Source organism: Cydia fagiglandana, chromosome Z, assembly GCF_963556715.1.
Source record: "Cydia fagiglandana chromosome Z, ilCydFagi1.1, whole genome shotgun sequence".
NCBI lineage: Eukaryota > Metazoa > Arthropoda > Insecta > Lepidoptera > Tortricidae > Cydia > Cydia fagiglandana.
The window spans coordinates 36573774-36593255 of NC_085959.1; the positions used below are offsets into that span (position 1 = coordinate 36573774).

Sequence of the window (19482 nt, forward strand, 5' to 3'; positions counted from 1 at the left end):
ACAGAACATTGACAGACATTCCCATTACCTCTGGGGAATGATATTTGGACTTCCTTTTGAAACTACATTTTTTTTGTACATATTACACAATTAATCCTTTAGTGGGTAACAACAAGATATTTGGGGTTATTTCCACTAGTTACCACCAAGTTGCTACCTACCTCATTAGTAACAGAACATTGACAGACATTCCCATTACCTCTGGGGAATGGTATTAGGAGTTCCTTCTGAAACTACATTTTTTTTTTGTACATATTACACAATTAATCCTTTAGTGGGTAACAGCAAGATATTTGGGTTTATTCCCACTAGTTACCACAAAGTTACTAGTGGTAACTACTAGGATTTTTTTCCTATGTTTTAATCACTAATAACGACTGGAAAAAGAATTCCTATCCCATAGTTAGCCCTATTTTGGGACAATCCTTAAGAGGTTGTTTAGACACACAGAAGTGTCAGCCAAGTTCACAATTAACACATTCAGCGCCAAGAACCCACCTGTCGGGTACACTGTTGCAACTACTCACTCCATATGGCGAAGACATGGCTACTCGCTACGAGCGTAAACCGTACCACTTAGTGGCAATGTATGTGTTAAATATAAAGGGGCTTTAGAATAACAAAAAACAAATAATTTAATACACTATTGTTTTATTGCTACTATAAATATTCAAGTTTAAATATCTAAAATCCACCACCAAAAGCCTGATTCCACTTATGCCTAGAATCTCTCTTTATTGTGGTGGAATCCATTTTCTTTTTGTTGTTATCAAAGTTTTCTAAAGCCTCAATCTGTTCTGGTTGTGGAGCAAGTGTTTTTGTAACTATGCACTGTCCATTTTCTTTCAGGATTGTATGTTTGATGTCTTCAGGGGCAGGTTCTCCATAGGGGAAAGTGATTGGGGTGACTTTTATTAGATGTTTCACTTTCCAAAGCCTGGAATTGTTTTCAGGTATATTCTTCACAATGGTGACTCTGGTCTGAAACAAGTATTGATTCATAAGTTTAATTGATAACACTTGAGATATTTACACATACGGATTGATATGCAATAGGTACTATTCATACATTTCTTGTATAAGCCACCGTAGAAAAGATGGATTTTAAAGTGTCTAGCAGGAAAGCATGGAGAGTTCTCAACAGGCTCACGGGTAAAACAGGCACAAGGTCACCCTGCACTTCCCAAACTCTGACTAATAGCATTGCAAGCCGTATTGTTGAAACATCTCGAGTCAAGGGCGACAAGCATCACACTAAGATGATTAAAAAATGTACCCGAAACTTGGCAAAAACGATGACTCCGGACGAAAATATCTCAAAAGCTTTCACTGCCGAGGAAACCTATACCGCGATCAAACAGCTGTCCTTGGGCAAAGCTGCAGGAGAAGATGGCATTTACAATGAATTCATTAAGAACTTAGGTGCCAACTGCCGCAAGTGGTTGGCTGCTTTCTACACGGACATATTAGAAAGAAACACGCTGCCCCCAGGCTTTAAGCATGCCAAGATAATAGCCATCCTAAAACCCGACAAACCAGCTGAAGACCCGAAAAGCTATAGACCTATCGCACTACTTAGCGCATTATTCAAGCTTCTGGAAAAACTAATTTCGAATAGGATCACCCCTCTCATCGATCGCATAGTCCCCGTCGAACAGGCAGGGTTTAGAACTGGACGTAACTGCACGGATCAAGTTCTGTCTCTCACAACGCATATAGAAGCTGGCTACCAGAAGAACTTGAAAACTGTAGCTGCTTTTATTGACTTAAGTGCAGCCTATGATACGGTGTGGAGACAGGGACTCTACTATAAGCTAATGAAGGCTGTTCCATGTCGTAAAATTACCTGCCTGATTGACAATATGCTTAGGAACAGGAATTTTGTAGTTCACCTAGGAGATAAACAAAGCCGCCTTAGAACCTTAAACAATGGCATTCCACAGGGATCTACACTGGCCCCACTGCTCTTTAATCTATATACTTATGACCTACCTAAAACAGTCTCTAGGAAATTTGTGTATGCAGATGATATCACCATTGCGCACCAGCACAAGACATTCGAGGTATCTGAAGAGCAGCTCAACAAAGATCTAGGTTCTCTAAACGAGTACTTTAGGAAATGGCGGCTTGTTCCAAATGCCAGCAAAACGGAAGTGTCGACGTTCCACCTCAACAACAAGCAAGCTGCTTATATTCCAACGGTAGCATTTGATGGTGAAATATTAACTTTCAACCCGCACCCTAAATATCTTGGTGTTACGCTGGACCGCTCACTTACTTTCGGTCCCCACCTTCAAAAGCTGAGCAAAAAACTTGTGACCCGAAACAACATTCTCCACAAATTAACTGGCACGACTTGGGGAGCAAAAGCGGACGTTCTTCGTACAACTGGCCTGAGCTTAGTCTATTCTGCTGGTGAATACTGCGCACCAGTCTGGCTCAATAGCGCACACACAGAGAAAGTTGACGTGCAACTGCGTAATACTATGCGATGTATATCAGGCACGATCAAATCCACACCCGTACAATGGCTCCCAACCCTAAGCCACATCCCACCACCTCATCTTAGACGACAATTGGCACTGGTAAAAGAAGCGAACAAAATTCACAGCGACCCGAACCTGCCGATCCACCAGGAATTCCTTAACCCACCACAGCATCGTCTGAAGTCTCGACACCCGCCCTATCAAACCGCTCAAAACCTGACGCAAGGTGGCTTCAATATAAAAGACGCTTGGAAAGATGAGTGGCAATCTAACCTGCCAAACCCCAGCCTAAATGCCTACGATCCTACCAAAAAGCCGTATGGCTTTTCAGCATCTAGGAAGGAATGGTGCCAACTAAACAGACTCCGTACCGAACATGGACGCTGTGCGGACTACCTGTTTAAGTGTGGTTGGCGAGACTCACCAGCATGTGACTGCGGGGCCCCAGTACAGACTATACACCACATTATACATAGTTGCCCGAAACGGAAATATGTCGGAGAGGCCCTAGACCTTCACTCGCCTAATGCACACGCTGCCCAATGGGTGAAGAATTTAGATATCGTATTGTAAATATTGTAATTGATAATTAGCGACTCTGTAAATGCCATACGAATAAATAAATAAATAAGCTGATGCCAGTATTCCAACAAACAAGTAAGCCATGTCAATGCCCAGGAATTAAGCATTCTAGTAGTTATTATGGTAATTTATAGACAGAGGTACAATGAACCAAGAACAATGTTAACCCCTGGAACGCCGAACCGACAAACATACTTGTACCCGTCAGATGCCTAGTGCCGGATCCGTCCCATCCCCCTCAACTGCCGGATAGGCTCGCATACGTGCACCCGTTGACTGCCGCGAGTTTATCTCAATATAGAAAGCAGACGTATGGTTACAGATTTTAAAGAAAAAATGCATACAAATAACGAACGAACGGTTTAAATTTTGAAGTAAGTGAATGATGTCTGTGGTAGATAGATGCGTTCAGATTTAAATGTAAGTGATATAAAAGTCTATTTATAAGTGTTTAGATCTCAAAATTGGGAGATTTCAATGGAAAAATAGGGACACAACAACAAGGAGAAGAGGCCACCATTGGTAATTACGGGATAGGAAAAAGAAACGGAAATGGTGAACGAGTAGTATCTATGGCCAAAGAAAACAATCTCGCTCTTTTGAGTAGTTTCTTCAAAAATAAGCCTGAAAGGAAGTGGACTTGGAAGTCACCGGACGGAGTTTACAAAAATGAAATCGACCATATTGCCACTAACCAACAAAAAGTATTTATGAATGTCGAAGTCATCAACCAATTTAACTTCTACACTAATCACAGAATGGTCAGAGCTACACTATATCCAAAAGCAAGGAACAAGACAAGAAGACATTTCAATTTTCACCAACACACGCTCCAGCACACAAGAAACAGAAACACAAGTGATCCCAGTGACTTTCAAAACACCTACGACAGAGAAACCAGTGAAATGTTTAACACCACAACAACAACAAAAAAAGAAAGGAAGGACGTATTGAGCTCAAAAACGAAAACACTAATTGCAGAAAGAAAAGAACTATTTAAAATGAAAAAAGACCCGACCACCTCGAAAGCCATTACCAAACTAAGCAAGGAAATCAGCAACAGTATAAGAAAGGATAAGGAAAATCGGAAGATGGACAGCATAAATTACCATATAGCTAGGACAGGAGGAATAAGGAAAGCTCTGAAAGACCTGCAAGAATCTAAAGCCTGGATACCGAGAATGAAAAATAAAAATAAGAAACAAACAACAAAAAGGACATCTATTCTCAACACCGCCACTAGCTTTTATAAGGACCTGTACTCAAGTGAAAACATCCAAGAAACACAAACCATATTCGAAGATATCAACGATGAAGTCATCCCGCCCATACTAGAAACAGAAGTTGAACTTGCAGTTAGAACACAAAAAAACGATAAAGCCCCGGGACCTGATGGTATTACCAACGAATTAATAAAGTCAAGGTTAGCTGACATCCTACAAAGACTAACGGCACTCTTTAATATGACTATGAAGACAGAGGAAATTCCAATACAGTGGACCACAAGCAACATAATACTAATTCACAAAAAGGGTGACCAAGATGACATCAACAACTACCGCCCCATCAGTCTAATGTCTAACATCTATAAAATATTCGCAAAAATAATATTAAACCGCATCACAAAGAACTTGGAGGAACAGCAGCCTATTGAACAGGCAGGATTTAGATCGGGTTTCTCAACAGTGGACCATATGCACACATTGAAACAAACCATCGAGAAGTGCCAAGAGTATGGACAACCCTTATACCTAGCATTCGTCGACTTCAACAAGGCATTCGACTCTCTGGAACATAACCACATCTGGCAAGCCCTAGCAAACCAGGGTGTTGAGAGAAAATACATACAACTAATAAAGAACGTGTACAGTAACAGCTCCGCCCAAGTCAAACTAGAGTCGCTAGGAGAAGAGTTCCCTGTCAAACGAGGAGTCAGACAAGGCGATCCACTCTCACCAAAAATTTTCATTTGCGTGCTGGAAGAAGTATTTAAAAAACTTGATTGGACCGATTCAGGCATAAATGTAAACGGCAAGAAACTAAATCACTTGAGATTCGCGGATGATATAGTGCTCATGACTAACGATCCAGAGTCCCTAAGACACATGCTGCAAGACCTAACAAGCAGGAGCAGAGAGGTTGGCCTAACAATAAATAAAAGCAAAACTAAAATTATGACCAACAGAATGGAAGTACCAATCACAGTGGACGGGGAAGACATTGAATGGGTAAAATCATACATTTACTTGGGCCAACTCATCTCTATGTCTGATCAAATGCAACAAGAAATGAACAGAAGGGTCACAAATGCATGGAACAGGTTCTGGTCCCTAAAAACCATCATGAAAAATAAAGATTACCGCATCTCAATAAAAAGAAAAGTTTTCAATATGTGTATATTGCCTATACTAACATACGGATGCCAAACCTGGGGCGCAACAGAAAAAATGACACAAAAACTAATAACATGCCAGAGGGGAATGGAGAGAAGCATGTTAGGGTACACAAAAAGAGACAGAAAACGGGCGACGGAAATAAGAGAGATCACAAAATTAGAAGATGTTACTCTAAAATCAAAAACTCTAAAATGGAAGTGGGCGGGCCACATGCTCAGGGAAAAGCAGAAGTGGTCAAACATACTGACTGTGTGGACCCCACGAGACAACACAAAAAGGAAAAGAGGCAGACAATACAAAAGATGGTCAGATGATCTAAGGAAAACTGCGGGTCCACTATGGACACGACTAGCTAGAGACAGAGAGGCATGGAAGGCATTGGAGGAGGCCTTTGTGTCAAAAGGACACGTCGAGTCGACGGTTGCTGCAAACACATGAACAAATAACGAAAACTGTACTAAATATTATTATTAACTGTATGCTCGAAATTAAAGGCTTTGAAATTGAAGATCTCAAAATTGTAAAAATATGATAGAATAAATTTGGTGACTGATAAGGCACAAGGCAGTTGAGACACTTTGTACAGATCTGGGACTAGGCAGTTGACGGGTACAAAAATTGAAGACCCTCCGGCAGTTGACAGGACTGGTACGGATATGGCACTAGGCGTCCCAAGGGTTAAATAGAAGAGTAAGACTTGAAACATTGGGTATGCATTCATCAAACTAATTTAGTGTTTTTTTTTCATGATTAGTCTATAAAAATAATGTTTACTCTATGTCTATGTTTATGTGCAATACAACATACTTGAATGTAAATAAAACTAGTTAAATATAATAATACCTCTTCGTCAATTTTCAGCTCTTTCATGATCAGTTTCAGGTACCAAGGCTGGTGTTTCAGGCTTTTTATACGTTCCACTCTAAACAACTTTGAAGGGGTGTACTCTGGATCTTTGTGATCTGGATGCCTAAAATAGTAAAGAAAAAATTATAGTGTAGCTGGTGCTGTGATAAAAATATTACAGTAATTATGCTAAAATACCTTGGGTAATATGTGATCCCTCCTGGGTATTTGATTCCGCCCGGTGGAGGAGCGAAACCTCTTGCTCTTGAGAATGTAGCCAACGGGCTACAAACCTTTAGGAGATGTTTGTTCATTTTAATCTTTTATTTGATCCAGTATAAATTGTTCAAAATACACAAAATAAATACCCAGTAATCTTAACCTCTCCGTTTCACAATAACCCATAAACCACCACGCACTTTTTTTAATTACCACAGATAACATATCTTTAAGGGGCTCATCAGACGGTTATAGATTATAAATATAACAAAGCGAGATGGAAATATAGTAAGAACAAGATAAAAGTTGTCAAACGAGTTGTTGCTGATAAATCGAAGCAAAATAGTGCCAAAAACGGAGTCTAATCAAAGTTAAAGGTCACATTTTTTATAGATTTTAAGGTAATATCTGTGATTATATGATTTAACTTTGCATTGTTCATGATTTCGCCATCTTTTTACATCGATTTGTCAAGGTTATACATAATTTGATTTATTAAATCATTAAGTAAATTTACTGTCCCCATTAAGAAATCGTAACCGTCTGTAGAGGCTCTTTGTTTGAACCATAGATATGATCTAAACTTTGGTCGCGTCTGTGGTAAACTTAACTGTCAAAATTTAAACTAGTCTAGTAGTTTTAGTTTAATTACAATAGTTTGTTGTCACACCGAACTCACCGAAGTGTTTGTATTAGAATTTAGTTTATAAAGTGTTTTATTAAAATGGTTGCTTTACTTTTATCGACATCAGCAACTAGAAAAAAGTAGCTTCCGCATTTGTAGAACTTTGTTGTTGATCTCCATGAAGAGAGTGCGCTTCTTAACACCGTGTAGGGCAGAAAACTTGGTTACAATGAATGAGTCTGATTGCCATTCGCCCCGACCTTTCCTCCAAAGGAATCTGGACACGGAAGCGCCGGAGCTTCCATGTGTTTTTGCGCAAGACGTGTTATACAGTCCAGACCCCGTCAAGAGATTCGAGTATAGCGATACTTCACCTTATCCGACTGTGAATAAGACCGAAGTAGTCAGTAGATTTGATACGGGTAACCATTGGTCGCCCAGCAACGAACTGGAGCTAAGCATGCTGGATTCATCAAGCCAGCGACCTAGAAAACCAGTATACTTTACACCAGTGTCAAGTGCTAGTCAGGAAAATGTTTGCAGTGCCCAGAGCAGGCGGTTACATTTAACGCCTGAACCATCTAATGTTTTATCTCCTATTGAGAATGGTCAAATTGTCACACCACCTAATGTCCTGCATAAAGATGATAACTTCTTTATAACCCGTGGAGGTTTGAACAGGTTTCAGCTTCAGGATACAGTTCAGGTTCAGATGAATAAAATGGCTTTGGGAAAGGAGAATCACTACAATATGACAGCTCACGGTCCTGTGAACAGGGCTCCCAAACCCTCTCATCAAGCATCCAGTGGCAACTTGGATGATAGTTGCAGTTGTCATCACTGTAATAAAACTCCAACTCATTCTAACTTTAATACTTCTACACCAGGTAATATTGGGCGTAATGAGCAAAATTATTGCCACCAAAGAGAAAACAACTGCCTGAACATTATACAGCCACCGCCACCACAACCAAGTTGTAATCATTGCATGTGTTCACAAGAAAAACAAACCACTAATATTAGGAAAGAATCTATTTCACCAAAGCATCCAAATGCAGTTGACAAGAAAGCCTGGATCATTGAAAGGTACGAGCAAGCTAAAAAACAATGCTCAGATGTTGAAAAACAAATGAATGTAAGCAAGGAAAAGCGAGAACCGACTGTTGGTGATCTCTTAAAGATTATTAAACTGCAGAATGAGCAGTTGCAATTGCTACAAGAGAAAGTGGACAAATTAATAACAAATGCTAGTTGTGCACCTCAGTTGCCCATTCAAAACATTGTGCGGGAGCATGTTGCGGTGGAAACTATAGACAGAGATCAGCACAAGATATCCATAGGGGTGATGACGAGTTTAGAAATGGTACGAACATCAACAGTTATAAACAAAGAGCTGATGAAGCAAACATACAACAATGCACAGATACAGTGCAACCGTTCCGAAATAAGCATTAAAGAGGTTGTTAAACAGCCTGTTAATTTAAATTTTCTCGATGGTATATTACCTGTAGGTAAGACAGTGGAAGCAAGTATGCGTGAGAGCCCTGACACACAGCATGTGTCAAACTACAACGATGAGAAGACTCTGAATGAGCAGAGTCTGTACAATGTGCAGGTTGATAATGCCACCACACCACTCATGTCTCCTGACCAAAGCCTTTACTTGGATGTTAGGGATTACAGCGGGTAAGTACCAAAATTACAAAAAAAAAACAATAGCCAAAGTTGAATTTCTTGTGTTAACAAAACACCACTCTTCAACTTGCTGTTTCTGACATTTAAAATGAAGCAACAGCGTGAATATTGATTGTCCTTCAATTTACTCATCACATTATTCTGATATCTTTTTCAGATCAGATTCAGGCAGTGACCACTCCAATGTTGGATGGACATACTACAATAAAGTTATGGTAACTATTATCTTATTATTTCACCAAACATAATCATCATCAGATTTAAATATATCAATTAGTCATTAGTTATTCAAAGTTGTATTTAGTTGTGTTTGTAACAGGTGCAACAAATTAAACCATATATTATTAAACCACCAACATTAATTGAAAAGAGTGTAAGTTTATTTTTATTTGATTATTCCCCTGACAACATATAATATTATTTATACTTTGACTGAAATAAATTGCCATCTTAATCACTATTGCATTAACTACTGAGATTGTTTTCCAGTTGTTTTCAGTGTTATAACTGCTGGGAATAGCCCGTTCCGCCCAGTTATCAGAAAGATTTGAATCATATGTTAACTATTTATATTTGGCTTCTTAATAGACACACGTGAACGGCGTGCTCCAAGACTCGGACATGCCGTCGTCGGCCAGTGCGCTGTACCGGAACACGAGGCAGCAATGCGTGCAGATGCACATTGATAAGACCAACATATCAGTCACCAAAAGGTAAGGGTCACATCCCACTTCAGTGTGACGAAACCTTTACCGCATAATATTCGAAGCCGTATAGCGCCATCTATATCAATTCAAAGCAGGAACTATTCTAAGACTATTACTCTATATTTTAACAGAGTTAATACAATGATTTACGTCATAAAATATCTAGAGAGGTAGTGCATAATTTTTTCCAACGTATTTTCACGGAAACGTACGAACGTGTCTTGTTATTTCAGTCAGTCTCGGTACAATAAGTTCTTGGCAAAAATTTCATTTTTGGTACAAGCTTTTATCGCTGACTGTACTTTTCTTTCCACAGGCAACTAATACTCATCGAGACATTCTAAAAACCCCAAACACAATTAGGTTTCGTTGTTTTATCACAGAGTTCCTATGGCCACCTGTGGTCTCCATCATCAGATCAGCTCCATGACACCATAATATTGCATTGTCACCCGACTTACGTATGTATGCAAAATTTCAGCTCAATCGGAAATCGGGAAGTGGATCAAATTTAACTTGCAAGATTTGATTACAGACAGACAGACAGACAGACAACGGTCAGGTGAAACTAAATAAAAGCTTGTAAAAAAATACTGAAGTTGACTGAAGTAGCATGACAAATACGAACGTTTCCGAGAAAATACGATGAAAACAATTATGCACTACATCTCTACGTAGCACATAGAAAGGTTCTCAAATTTCTTCTGACTGACTTTATTTTACTGACTTCATTTTTAGGGTTCCGTACCTCAAAAGGAAAAAACGGAACCCTTATAGGATCACTCGTGCGTCTGTCTGTCCGTCCGTCTGTCACAGCCAATTTGCTCCGAAACTACTGGACCAATTAAGTTGAAATTTCGTACACATATGTAAGTCTGTGACCCAAAAACGGATATGTAACGTCAACAAATGAATTTTAAACATAGGGGCTACTTTTGGGGGGGTAAACCATAAAATTAAAAATCAAAGTTTTGCAAACTATGCCGTGTTACATATCAAACGAAAGAGCTCATTGTGAGAATCTCAAATATATTTTTTTTATAAATTTAAGATAAAAATTTTAGAAGTTATTCAAGAAAATAGACAAAAAATGACCATTCCCCCCCCTCTATCTCCGAAACTACTAAGTCTAAAATTCTGAAAAAAATACACAAAATAGTCCTTTACCTAAAGATGACAGGAAAACTTATTAGAAATCTAGAGTCAAGCGTGAGTCGGATTTAAAAACAAAAATGCGGTTTAGGTTTTTTTAGGGACACAGCCGCAATACTTTAAGTGAAACATGATGTAGACAGCTATTGCGAAGGCCCTAGGCCGATATCCGCATAAGGCCGAAGACCCGAAGCGTCCCGAAGAGGCGTGCCTTTAGCTTCAAGCGTGAGTTGGACTGTAGATAAAAAAATGCGACTAGGCTGTATCTGGCACACAGCCGAAATGGTACTTGTAGTACTGATTGATTAGGTTACTAGGTATTGTCACGTGTTTTAAAAAGCACTATACAGGGTGGCCAAAAAATAAACTAAGTGTATTCCCGTTGCCGACGTGCAACCCCGAAATCGCGAAGAAAAATTTGGCTGTTTCATACGTTTTGGCTGGTCCGTTTTCTATGGGAGGATACATTTTTTTTCGCGATTTCGGGTCCCATAGTAAATGTTGCTCAGTAGGTATAATCCCAAAACCTCCCTGGCTATGGGAATGTGCGTATTTTTTGGCCACCTTGTAGGTATTATCTCTCTTCGGCCTTCGCTTTTAAAACACTTGCGGAAGTTGTAGGAAGCGCGACCCGTCGGACGCTCCGAGTTTTAAGCTCTACGCGGAGCCACAGAATAAATAATAGTACTAGGTACAGAAGACTCACTCTCTAACAAAACGCGTCTGTCACGATCAGCACAGATATGACCGCTAGGTGGCGACAGCGCCACGCGCGGCTTATGGCAAACCCCAAAATTGGGGTCGAACGGATGTACTTTTAGCTACCTGTAGCAAAGCGACGAAATCGCGGAGTGAAGCTGGAAACAAATTATCTGACGCGGCTGACGGGCGCGACATAAAAGTGTGCACAGTGTTCGGGACGTGGCTTGCGGACGCGCAACAACGCTTAGTCCACAATGAACTGTAGACGAAGAAACATGCATTTTTGTAATCCTTTAATTTGAGATTATACAGTAATTCCTTGTTGCGAACACACTCGATAATTCTTTCCTCCATTTTTACCGTACGCACGTCCAAGCTCTCGCGTAGTCCGCGTCCTTCTGGCGCAGTGACGCGTCCCGCACCCCGTGCATACTACTGCATACCGTCCGCGGACGTTTTCGGCTGACAGGAACATCCAGCACGCCAGATTTCTGTCGGACGTCCGAAGGCTCAAGGTCAGCACAAGGTTACGTCCACGGCTTACCTCCGATAGTTTGCACAGTTCAGTGTATATTCATTATCTAGATACCTATAAGTCGCGGCTGTGAGCCGCGTCCGTCAGCCGCGTCCGATAATTTGTTTCCAGCTTGAGACACGCCTGGCGGAGCTCGGTCTTCAGTCTTCGCATTTAGACACTTGTACTATTGTTCGGCATTTAATTTCCTATCTAAGCTACTTTGCATATTTGCAGAGATATAAGCCACCACGCCAGAAAACTTCATATTACATGTGTTGAAAACTTGATTGACTCATTCGGGTTTTTCAAGACGTTTCACTCACGTCACGTTACACGTACAAAAAAAAATTGTTGAAAATTGTGTGATGTACGGAACCCTTGAAACGCGAGTCCGACTCGCACTTGACCAGTTTTTGTAACTCGTTTCTCACAGAGTGACGTTCGGCGACGAGCCAACCGTGCAATCCGCCGACACAAGCTTGCGTATGAACCAGCTCGCGGCCAAGTACCTGAAGACTGCGCCGGCGCCCGCGACGCGGCAGAACGAGATGAGCTTCGCCACCAGGAACTATATGGAGAGACACAAGATTTTACAAGGTACCAATAGTAGTAATAGTAACTCTCTAGAAGTCTAGACTGACCAGTGACCATTGATCGATCTTATGCGCCGCGGTCGCTGACACAAGTAGGCGTATAAACCAGCTCGCAGCCAAGTACTTGAAGGCAGCGCCCGCGCCGCGGCAGAACGAGATGACATTCGCCACGTACTTTATGGACGCACGCACGCATGAATTTTAAGAAGATTTTACAAGGTACTTAACAGCAATAATTAACTGGACTAGAATACCAGACTTCAGACGTCCTTGGCGTTCAAAAGGGTTGATTTTCCTTTTTTTTATTCCAGGACAAAGTTCGTCAAGACGCGCCCCACAAGGTGAGATACCCCGGTTTTTAGACATTACTACTTTAAAACAACAACCTAAGTTGTTATAGCATATTGTTATCGATTTACTGTACATTGATTATGAGTTTATTTTAAGACAAGGGTACTTTAATGTATTTGCTAAGTTATTTATATAAGTAAATAAAACAACATGAATTCTCATTGAACAGACATTTATTTCTTTTAATAAACTCCAGATAAAAATAACTGGGTTAAAATCTCGAATCGTAAAGTGCTATCGCCGAGAGAAGAGAAAAATATCAAAAGACACATTCATCTTAAAGCCACGTAATAACGTTTCAAAATCCAAGAAATATTTTATAAATTTACAATAGGATCATGGGATTACCAAATATTTTATATGGATATTTTAGTGTCAAAGACAAAATATTTGGTAGCGTCCGTACAAAGTGGCATGACATTCCTCATTGTTGTCAAGCCATATATATATGGTATAATTAACTCAGCAGGTCTCCTTCCCCTAACCCCATTTTTTGACTTTTTATACAAGGGGATAAGGGATTTGGGAGTTTAGTTGACACATAGTCACATACGATATCTAAAGTTGCAAATAAATAATATTGGGTCTGAATAACAAGGTTTGAGACTATATACTCGTAGTTATGACCCGTGCTAGTTACTATTCCATAATCAAGAAATCAAAATACATAGGTTTAAAGTAGGGATATCCTGTATCACAGACAAAACATCCTCCAGACTGAGCATAGTCGCGCTACCCCCTCTGCCACAGATTAAATAATAGTACTACCGTACAGAAAGGAAGCTTCCTACAAAACCGAATTTGACAGCGGTTCAGGGTCGAATCATACTATCCCTTTCTAATATATGGCACTATCCCTTTCGGCTATTTAGGGTTGTCAAAATTTAAGTGATTATCTTATCTGTGGTCGTGCACGCAAAAGGAAGTCAAGTGGTGCCAACCCTAAAAATTGCTCGGAGCAATGCTGAGCCGAGCGGAGCCGAGTTAGGCCGAAGTCAGGAGCTTCGCACCCCTGCCTCTGCCACGCATACGGTAATTTTACTCCATTCCATGTTCGAGTCGAAAGTGTCTTTGTGTGACGTCCGTGTCTTTGAACAGACCAATCACGGCACGGGACTTCGCTCACCTCGTCCCGCGCACCCCCGCATTTTTGGCATCGTCGGTTGCATGAAATAATTGCTCTAAACTCGGTCTAGAGGATTCCTAGTCTATGTCCTGTATAACAAATACAGAGGAACACAATTTTGTAAAGCGATAACCAGTTGGACTATATTATTTATCTGTATATGTACACTCAGCCGCAGATATACCCGATTTAATTGCTTACATAATGCAGTGTACGAATATGTAAGATCATAATGTATCTAAATAAATTAACAAAAACAAAACTCGTATTCCATCGGTTATTCACAAAACACGTAGAGATATGAGACCAGAATATTCGCAACTCTTTTATAAATCTCATTTTAACTTCTGTTCGTGTTTAAAAGAAACACAGTCCGCGTGGCTTTCATTTACTTAGATAAACGGTGACGGTAAAGGTTACAGAACAAAATATGTGAGTTTAGACTTTAGTTTGCACCTCTGCATCTCTGAATGTAATGCGACGGACGGTAGCCTAGTAGGTATTTAATTTATTTCTATTAATATTCATATCCTCTCTCGCAACGCAATTTAACGTTACCGAACAATTGATAAACTCTGCTAATATCATATATTATCAATATAATTAGGAATGCATTGTCGTGGGATGAGTTACACCTTCAATTTTGGCGTAAAATATGTCTTTATTTTAATATCTGTTTCAACTACTTTTGTATGAAGTCACCGAAGCGGGTGTCGGGTCTTTCCGTCGGACATAACAGATTGTCCTAAGAGACATCGCAGCATCTACTTTATATAGACATTTACGATCTACACATGTAACATTTAGTAGCTTATACTTTAAGCGTAGATGAGATTTTTGGAAAGACCCTAGTAAACGACAGGTTCCGATTTTGCATAAGTCCACGGATGACCCTGCCTAATCTTAGAGAATATAACCAATGGAGACGCCATGTCTATAATTTTCGGTACAAAATAGTCTGCCGTTTTTTGCGGGGGAGGGGCACATCAAATGTATACGTAACGTCAACATAGCCATGTCAGATAAACGTCAGTCCATACATGTGTTTGACATGTGGTTGACCATTGGGCGCCTTTTTTCGACAGAGGGGAACGCCTGTTAATGACCACTCCGTTGGTTATATATATTCTCTAAGTGCCTAATGGTTATCAATGATGTGTCCAACACATAGGTAAACGTACTGGTCGCTCATAGATATTTAAATCCAATGAACCTTTCTGAATATAGATAGATAGGCGCAATATGCCGCGCATTTGTTTAAGAGTACTGTAGAAATATGGGCTTAAAACGGCATCCGCATCAAAAGAGTATTGGTTAATTTCACGCTATTGCTATATGAAAATCGGACCCCTACCATTTACTTTCGAAATCTTGTTTAGGGGTATCCAAACCAATTCCTAAATAGCCTTTATCATTTCCGTAACACAGTCCTCCCCTGACAAAACTTCGATGCGAGATTAAACTAACTTAAACTCTATTTCGTAAACACATACCCCGCTTCGGTGATAATGGTAATTAATATTCTGTCATTCTGTCGCGCTAATCATATCTGCATACCCTATCCTAATATGCATTAGCCTCCTTACCTACTGTGGGACTTAACAATCAAAACAACGTTCAAAATGGAGTCTCATGTCGTAGGTAACATTAATTTTTGGGTTGCATTGCAGATATGCTAAGAGCGGCAACGTTGTCAGTCTGTTGTTGGTCCATGAATAGTGTAACTATCCCTAGGGCACGTTTAGGGCGTGATAAATGCTAAAGCGTCTAGGACTGTTTTGTATTTTTGTAGATATTAGCGTGGTGTCATCAAATCCATTACCACAATCTGTTACCATTAATTACAATCACGATGCTTTGTCCAGAGAATATACAAACAAATGGTTATCAATATAGGTACACGGTACACCTAAAATTGATAGTTTATAGTCGACGCTCGCATAGCATCCCAAATATGCCCAAGGGTTTTTTTTGAGTAACATACAATCTAACGAATCTTTGGTTGGCCAGTGGCTCAAACCGCTACATAAAATATTGACATTTATTTTATCACTACTGCTGAGAATAATATCGATCTCTATGACATTTATTCACGGGTCGGGTAACATTACACAAGTTATGGATTAGGTACATGCATTACTATAGTAATCTATGGAGGTAACCACATGCAGTTCCATAACAAATGACTTCGAGAAAGCTTCTAACGAGTAGCGATGCAACTCAATCCGGTGAGTTGTCAATGAGAACATTTGAATCAGTCCTAGCCGTCCGCTCAGGTTTGGTACCGCCCCTATCCTCCCTATATTGTAAATTTAACATTTAATTCTTTTTTATATTTTATATTTTTTTACAAGTAGATATCACATAAAATGATTTCAATATAGTCTCCAAACAACGATTAGTGACTATAGATAACAATTAGTACTTAGGTAAGTATTAAATTCAACATGGAATGATTGCGTTCGTGCGGCGCCTGCTACGACACTGTACCGACTGCACCCAATAGATCAAATATACCATACCATTCGCCAAAAAGGCCTCGTTAGCTTAATAACAGACAAATGTACTAATATAGACACGCCGACGAATATATAAAGGTGATTTTATTTAAATCTTTTTCCAATCCTAAAGAGATTATTGTTCAATTGCGTATATCTATGAAAGTATATTTGTCGTTTTTACACATCTCTCGCTCGATATCGCATGAACAATGTGATTGAATATGACAATTTCCGATAATAACAATACATATATGGTCATGGAAACAAGTAAACAGTGAAGTGATTTACATAGGCCTATTACGATCGTCGAGTTAAACAATATCATGCGTGGCTTCCGTGGCATGAAGACTGGTGACGGCTACGTACCATTCAGCGTAATATATTAGAAATACCTATCCATTAGGTATACATATAATATATATAAATAGATTTAACATTTTCGTACTAGTGTTTTTAAATTCATTTCCTATTCTATAAAGAGATCTTAAGTTGCTATCAGTTTGGTTCTTTCTTTGGTTGGCCGATGGGCCTCTCCTCACGTTACTTACTTTATATTTATACCCTCTGAAATATCAAGATATAATATCATTGAAAATAGTTACTACTAGAATTCCATCTCTGTAAAGACAGTAGTTATTGTTATACTTAAGTAAATACTGTTTCAATTCTCTTGCATCGCAAAATGTAAGTTTTAATTAAGTCTAGATGATAATCAAAATTAATTGGATGGCACTTCTTTTCTGGTGTCCTAATAGACATTTAAGGTATAATTCATTTAGAAATTCTTAAACTAAGCTAGCTTTAATAAGTAGTGAGTGTGAGATTTATAAGTTACCTATGTCAGAGAATAAGTCATTGAAATATTGACTAGATCTTGTTGACGACCCTATCTACCGTAGATACCTATAGTAGGTAGGTAAGTAAAATAATACCTACTATTATTTTGTCGATCAGCAGATTTCGAAGATATAAACGATAATTATATAAAAAATAACGATTATGAACTATAGGTGCATAATCATTGACGTTATTGTGTAATTTCTAACGTAGGTATTCTTGAATAGGTAGTGTTCTGTGTTAGTATCCAAATTCAACAAAAATCTGCTCATCGTCACTGTTGTATAAGTATTATACAGGAGTGTAGATATTTTATTATAATATTTACATTTAGAATTTTAAGATATTATAAATATAATGTTTTATTTATTATAACTACGCTTAGTGTGTTCTTTGAAATGCTTTTTACAGCATTCCATTTTCTTTGTCTTTGACAATTTGTTAAAACCGCCTTTCTAATATTTTGAGCATATATTTTGTGCATACAAATCTAACTAAATTGCCAGAAAGTCAAAGTCAGTTCTTTTAAAGTATTGTAATTTTAATATTGTTAGTACTTTTTTAATTTGGTTACTTATTTCCATAATTTATTTAAATAACTAGGCAAACCCATCAAACATTATGATGTGGTATATAATTATCAGTAGCGGGTACCTATTATATATATACATAAGTGATTGATAGCGTTAGACGAAGTCCATATATGAGGGTTTTATACAATTTTATTGTGAATACAGCGGTAAGTATCGTCTTACTAGATATACAACTATGCAGTCCGCACTACCCCTTCCCCCGTCAATCTTGACTTTATATCACATCTTTTCCATTACCTAGTTAATTCATATTGTACTAGACTAGATATAACCACGATATAAGAGATACAACCGTGTATGTGATCCGGGAGACATCTGAACGACTATTCATGTCAGAAAAGTCAATGTTTGTGGTTGTGGCAAATAAAGTGCCTAGATACACTCACGGCCATGGCCAATTAGATCACAAACTCAGAGTATCGCTTCAATAAAAATATAATTAATCTACCTTCACAGTAGAACCTACTCCAAATATATTTGGTATACTTCAAAGATATCAATAACATAGAGTAAAATTTGTAAATAGACTAGATCAGTTTTAAATTGTGCACGTTTTAGTCTCGCGACGTGGATGGTCGCGGCTCCGTGGGGGCTCGCGACGTGGATGGGCGCTGGTAGTCGAGCCGCTGGAGCCCCGAGGGCCCGGGCTGAGGCTCCACTTGGGCTCGCGCAGCCGCTTGAGGCTGAGCTCCTTGGGGCAGCAGCGCCGCTGCCTGAAGCAGCGCGGCCGCACCTTGAGGCCGTGGCTGCGGGTACAGATAAGACATTTCCTTAGTTATCGAGCTATGGTTAATATCAGGAATAAGCGTAAATTTGGCGTTTTGCAGGGCGGACTAAGAAAAACTGGTCAAGTGCGAGTCGGACTCGCGTTTCAAGGGTTCCGTACATCACACAATTTTCAACAATTTTTTTTTGTACGTGTAACGTGACGTGAGTGAAACGTCTTGAAAAACCCGAATGAGTCAATCAAGTTTTCAACACATGTAATATGAAGTTTTCTGGCGTGGTGGCTTATATCTCTGCAAATATGCAAAGTAGCTTAGATAGGAAATTAAATGCCGAACAATAGTACAAGTGTCTAAATGCGAAGACTGAAGACCGAGCTCCGCCAGGCGTGTCTCAAGCTGGAAACAAATTATCGGACGCGGCTGACGGACGCGGCTCACAGCCGCGACTTATAGGTATCTAGATAATGAATATACACTGAACTGTGCAAACTATCGGAGGTAAGCCGTGGACGTAACCTTGTGCTGACCTTGAGCCTTCGGACGTCCGACAGAAATCTGGCGTGCTGGATGTTCCTGTCAGCCGAAAACGTCCGCGGACGGTATGCAGTAGTATGCACGGGGTGCGGGACGCGTCACTGCGCCAGAAGGACGCGGACTACGCGAGAGCTTGGACGTGCGTACGGTAAAAATGGAGGAAAGAATTATCGAGTGTGTTCGCAACAAGGAATTACTGTATAATCTCAAATTAAAGGATTACAAAAATGCATGTTTCTTCGTCTACAGTTCATTGTGGACTAAGCGTTGTTGCGCGTCCGCAAGCCACGTC

At 39.6% G+C, this 19482-nt stretch overlaps 3 protein-coding genes across 5 annotated transcripts in view; 1 reads left to right on the forward strand and 2 right to left on the reverse strand.

Moving 5' to 3' along the window:
* Positions 1 to 633: 633 nt before the first annotated feature.
* Positions 634 to 6705, reverse strand: LOC134679201 (large ribosomal subunit protein uL30m). Its single transcript, XM_063538079.1, has 3 exons — positions 6509 to 6705; positions 6308 to 6434; positions 634 to 981 (listed from the first exon to the last, which is right to left on the reverse strand). The coding sequence occupies exons 1-3, from the start codon at positions 6622 to 6624 to the stop codon at positions 685 to 687; spliced, it is 540 nt and encodes a 179-aa protein (XP_063394149.1). The 5' UTR covers positions 6625 to 6705; the 3' UTR covers positions 634 to 684.
* Positions 6706 to 7191: 486 nt separating this feature from the next.
* Positions 7192 to 13037, forward strand: LOC134678632 (uncharacterized). The gene is made up of 5 exons (XM_063537278.1): positions 7192 to 8840; positions 9007 to 9064; positions 9438 to 9562; positions 12361 to 12524; positions 12832 to 13037. Exons 1-5 carry the CDS (start codon positions 7333 to 7335, stop codon positions 12918 to 12920), a joined length of 1944 nt encoding a protein of 647 aa, XP_063393348.1. The 5' UTR covers positions 7192 to 7332; the 3' UTR covers positions 12921 to 13037.
* Positions 13027 to 19482, reverse strand: part of LOC134678625 (GTPase-activating Rap/Ran-GAP domain-like protein 3) — a 133037-nt gene continuing 126581 nt past the window's right edge. For all 3 annotated transcript variants that reach the window (XM_063537263.1, XM_063537264.1, XM_063537262.1), the window contains one exon: positions 13027 to 18674. In XM_063537263.1, the coding sequence (XP_063393333.1) occupies positions 18483 to 18674 (192 nt within the window). In that variant the 3' untranslated portion in view covers positions 13027 to 18482. The remainder of the gene's footprint in view (positions 18675 to 19482) is intronic.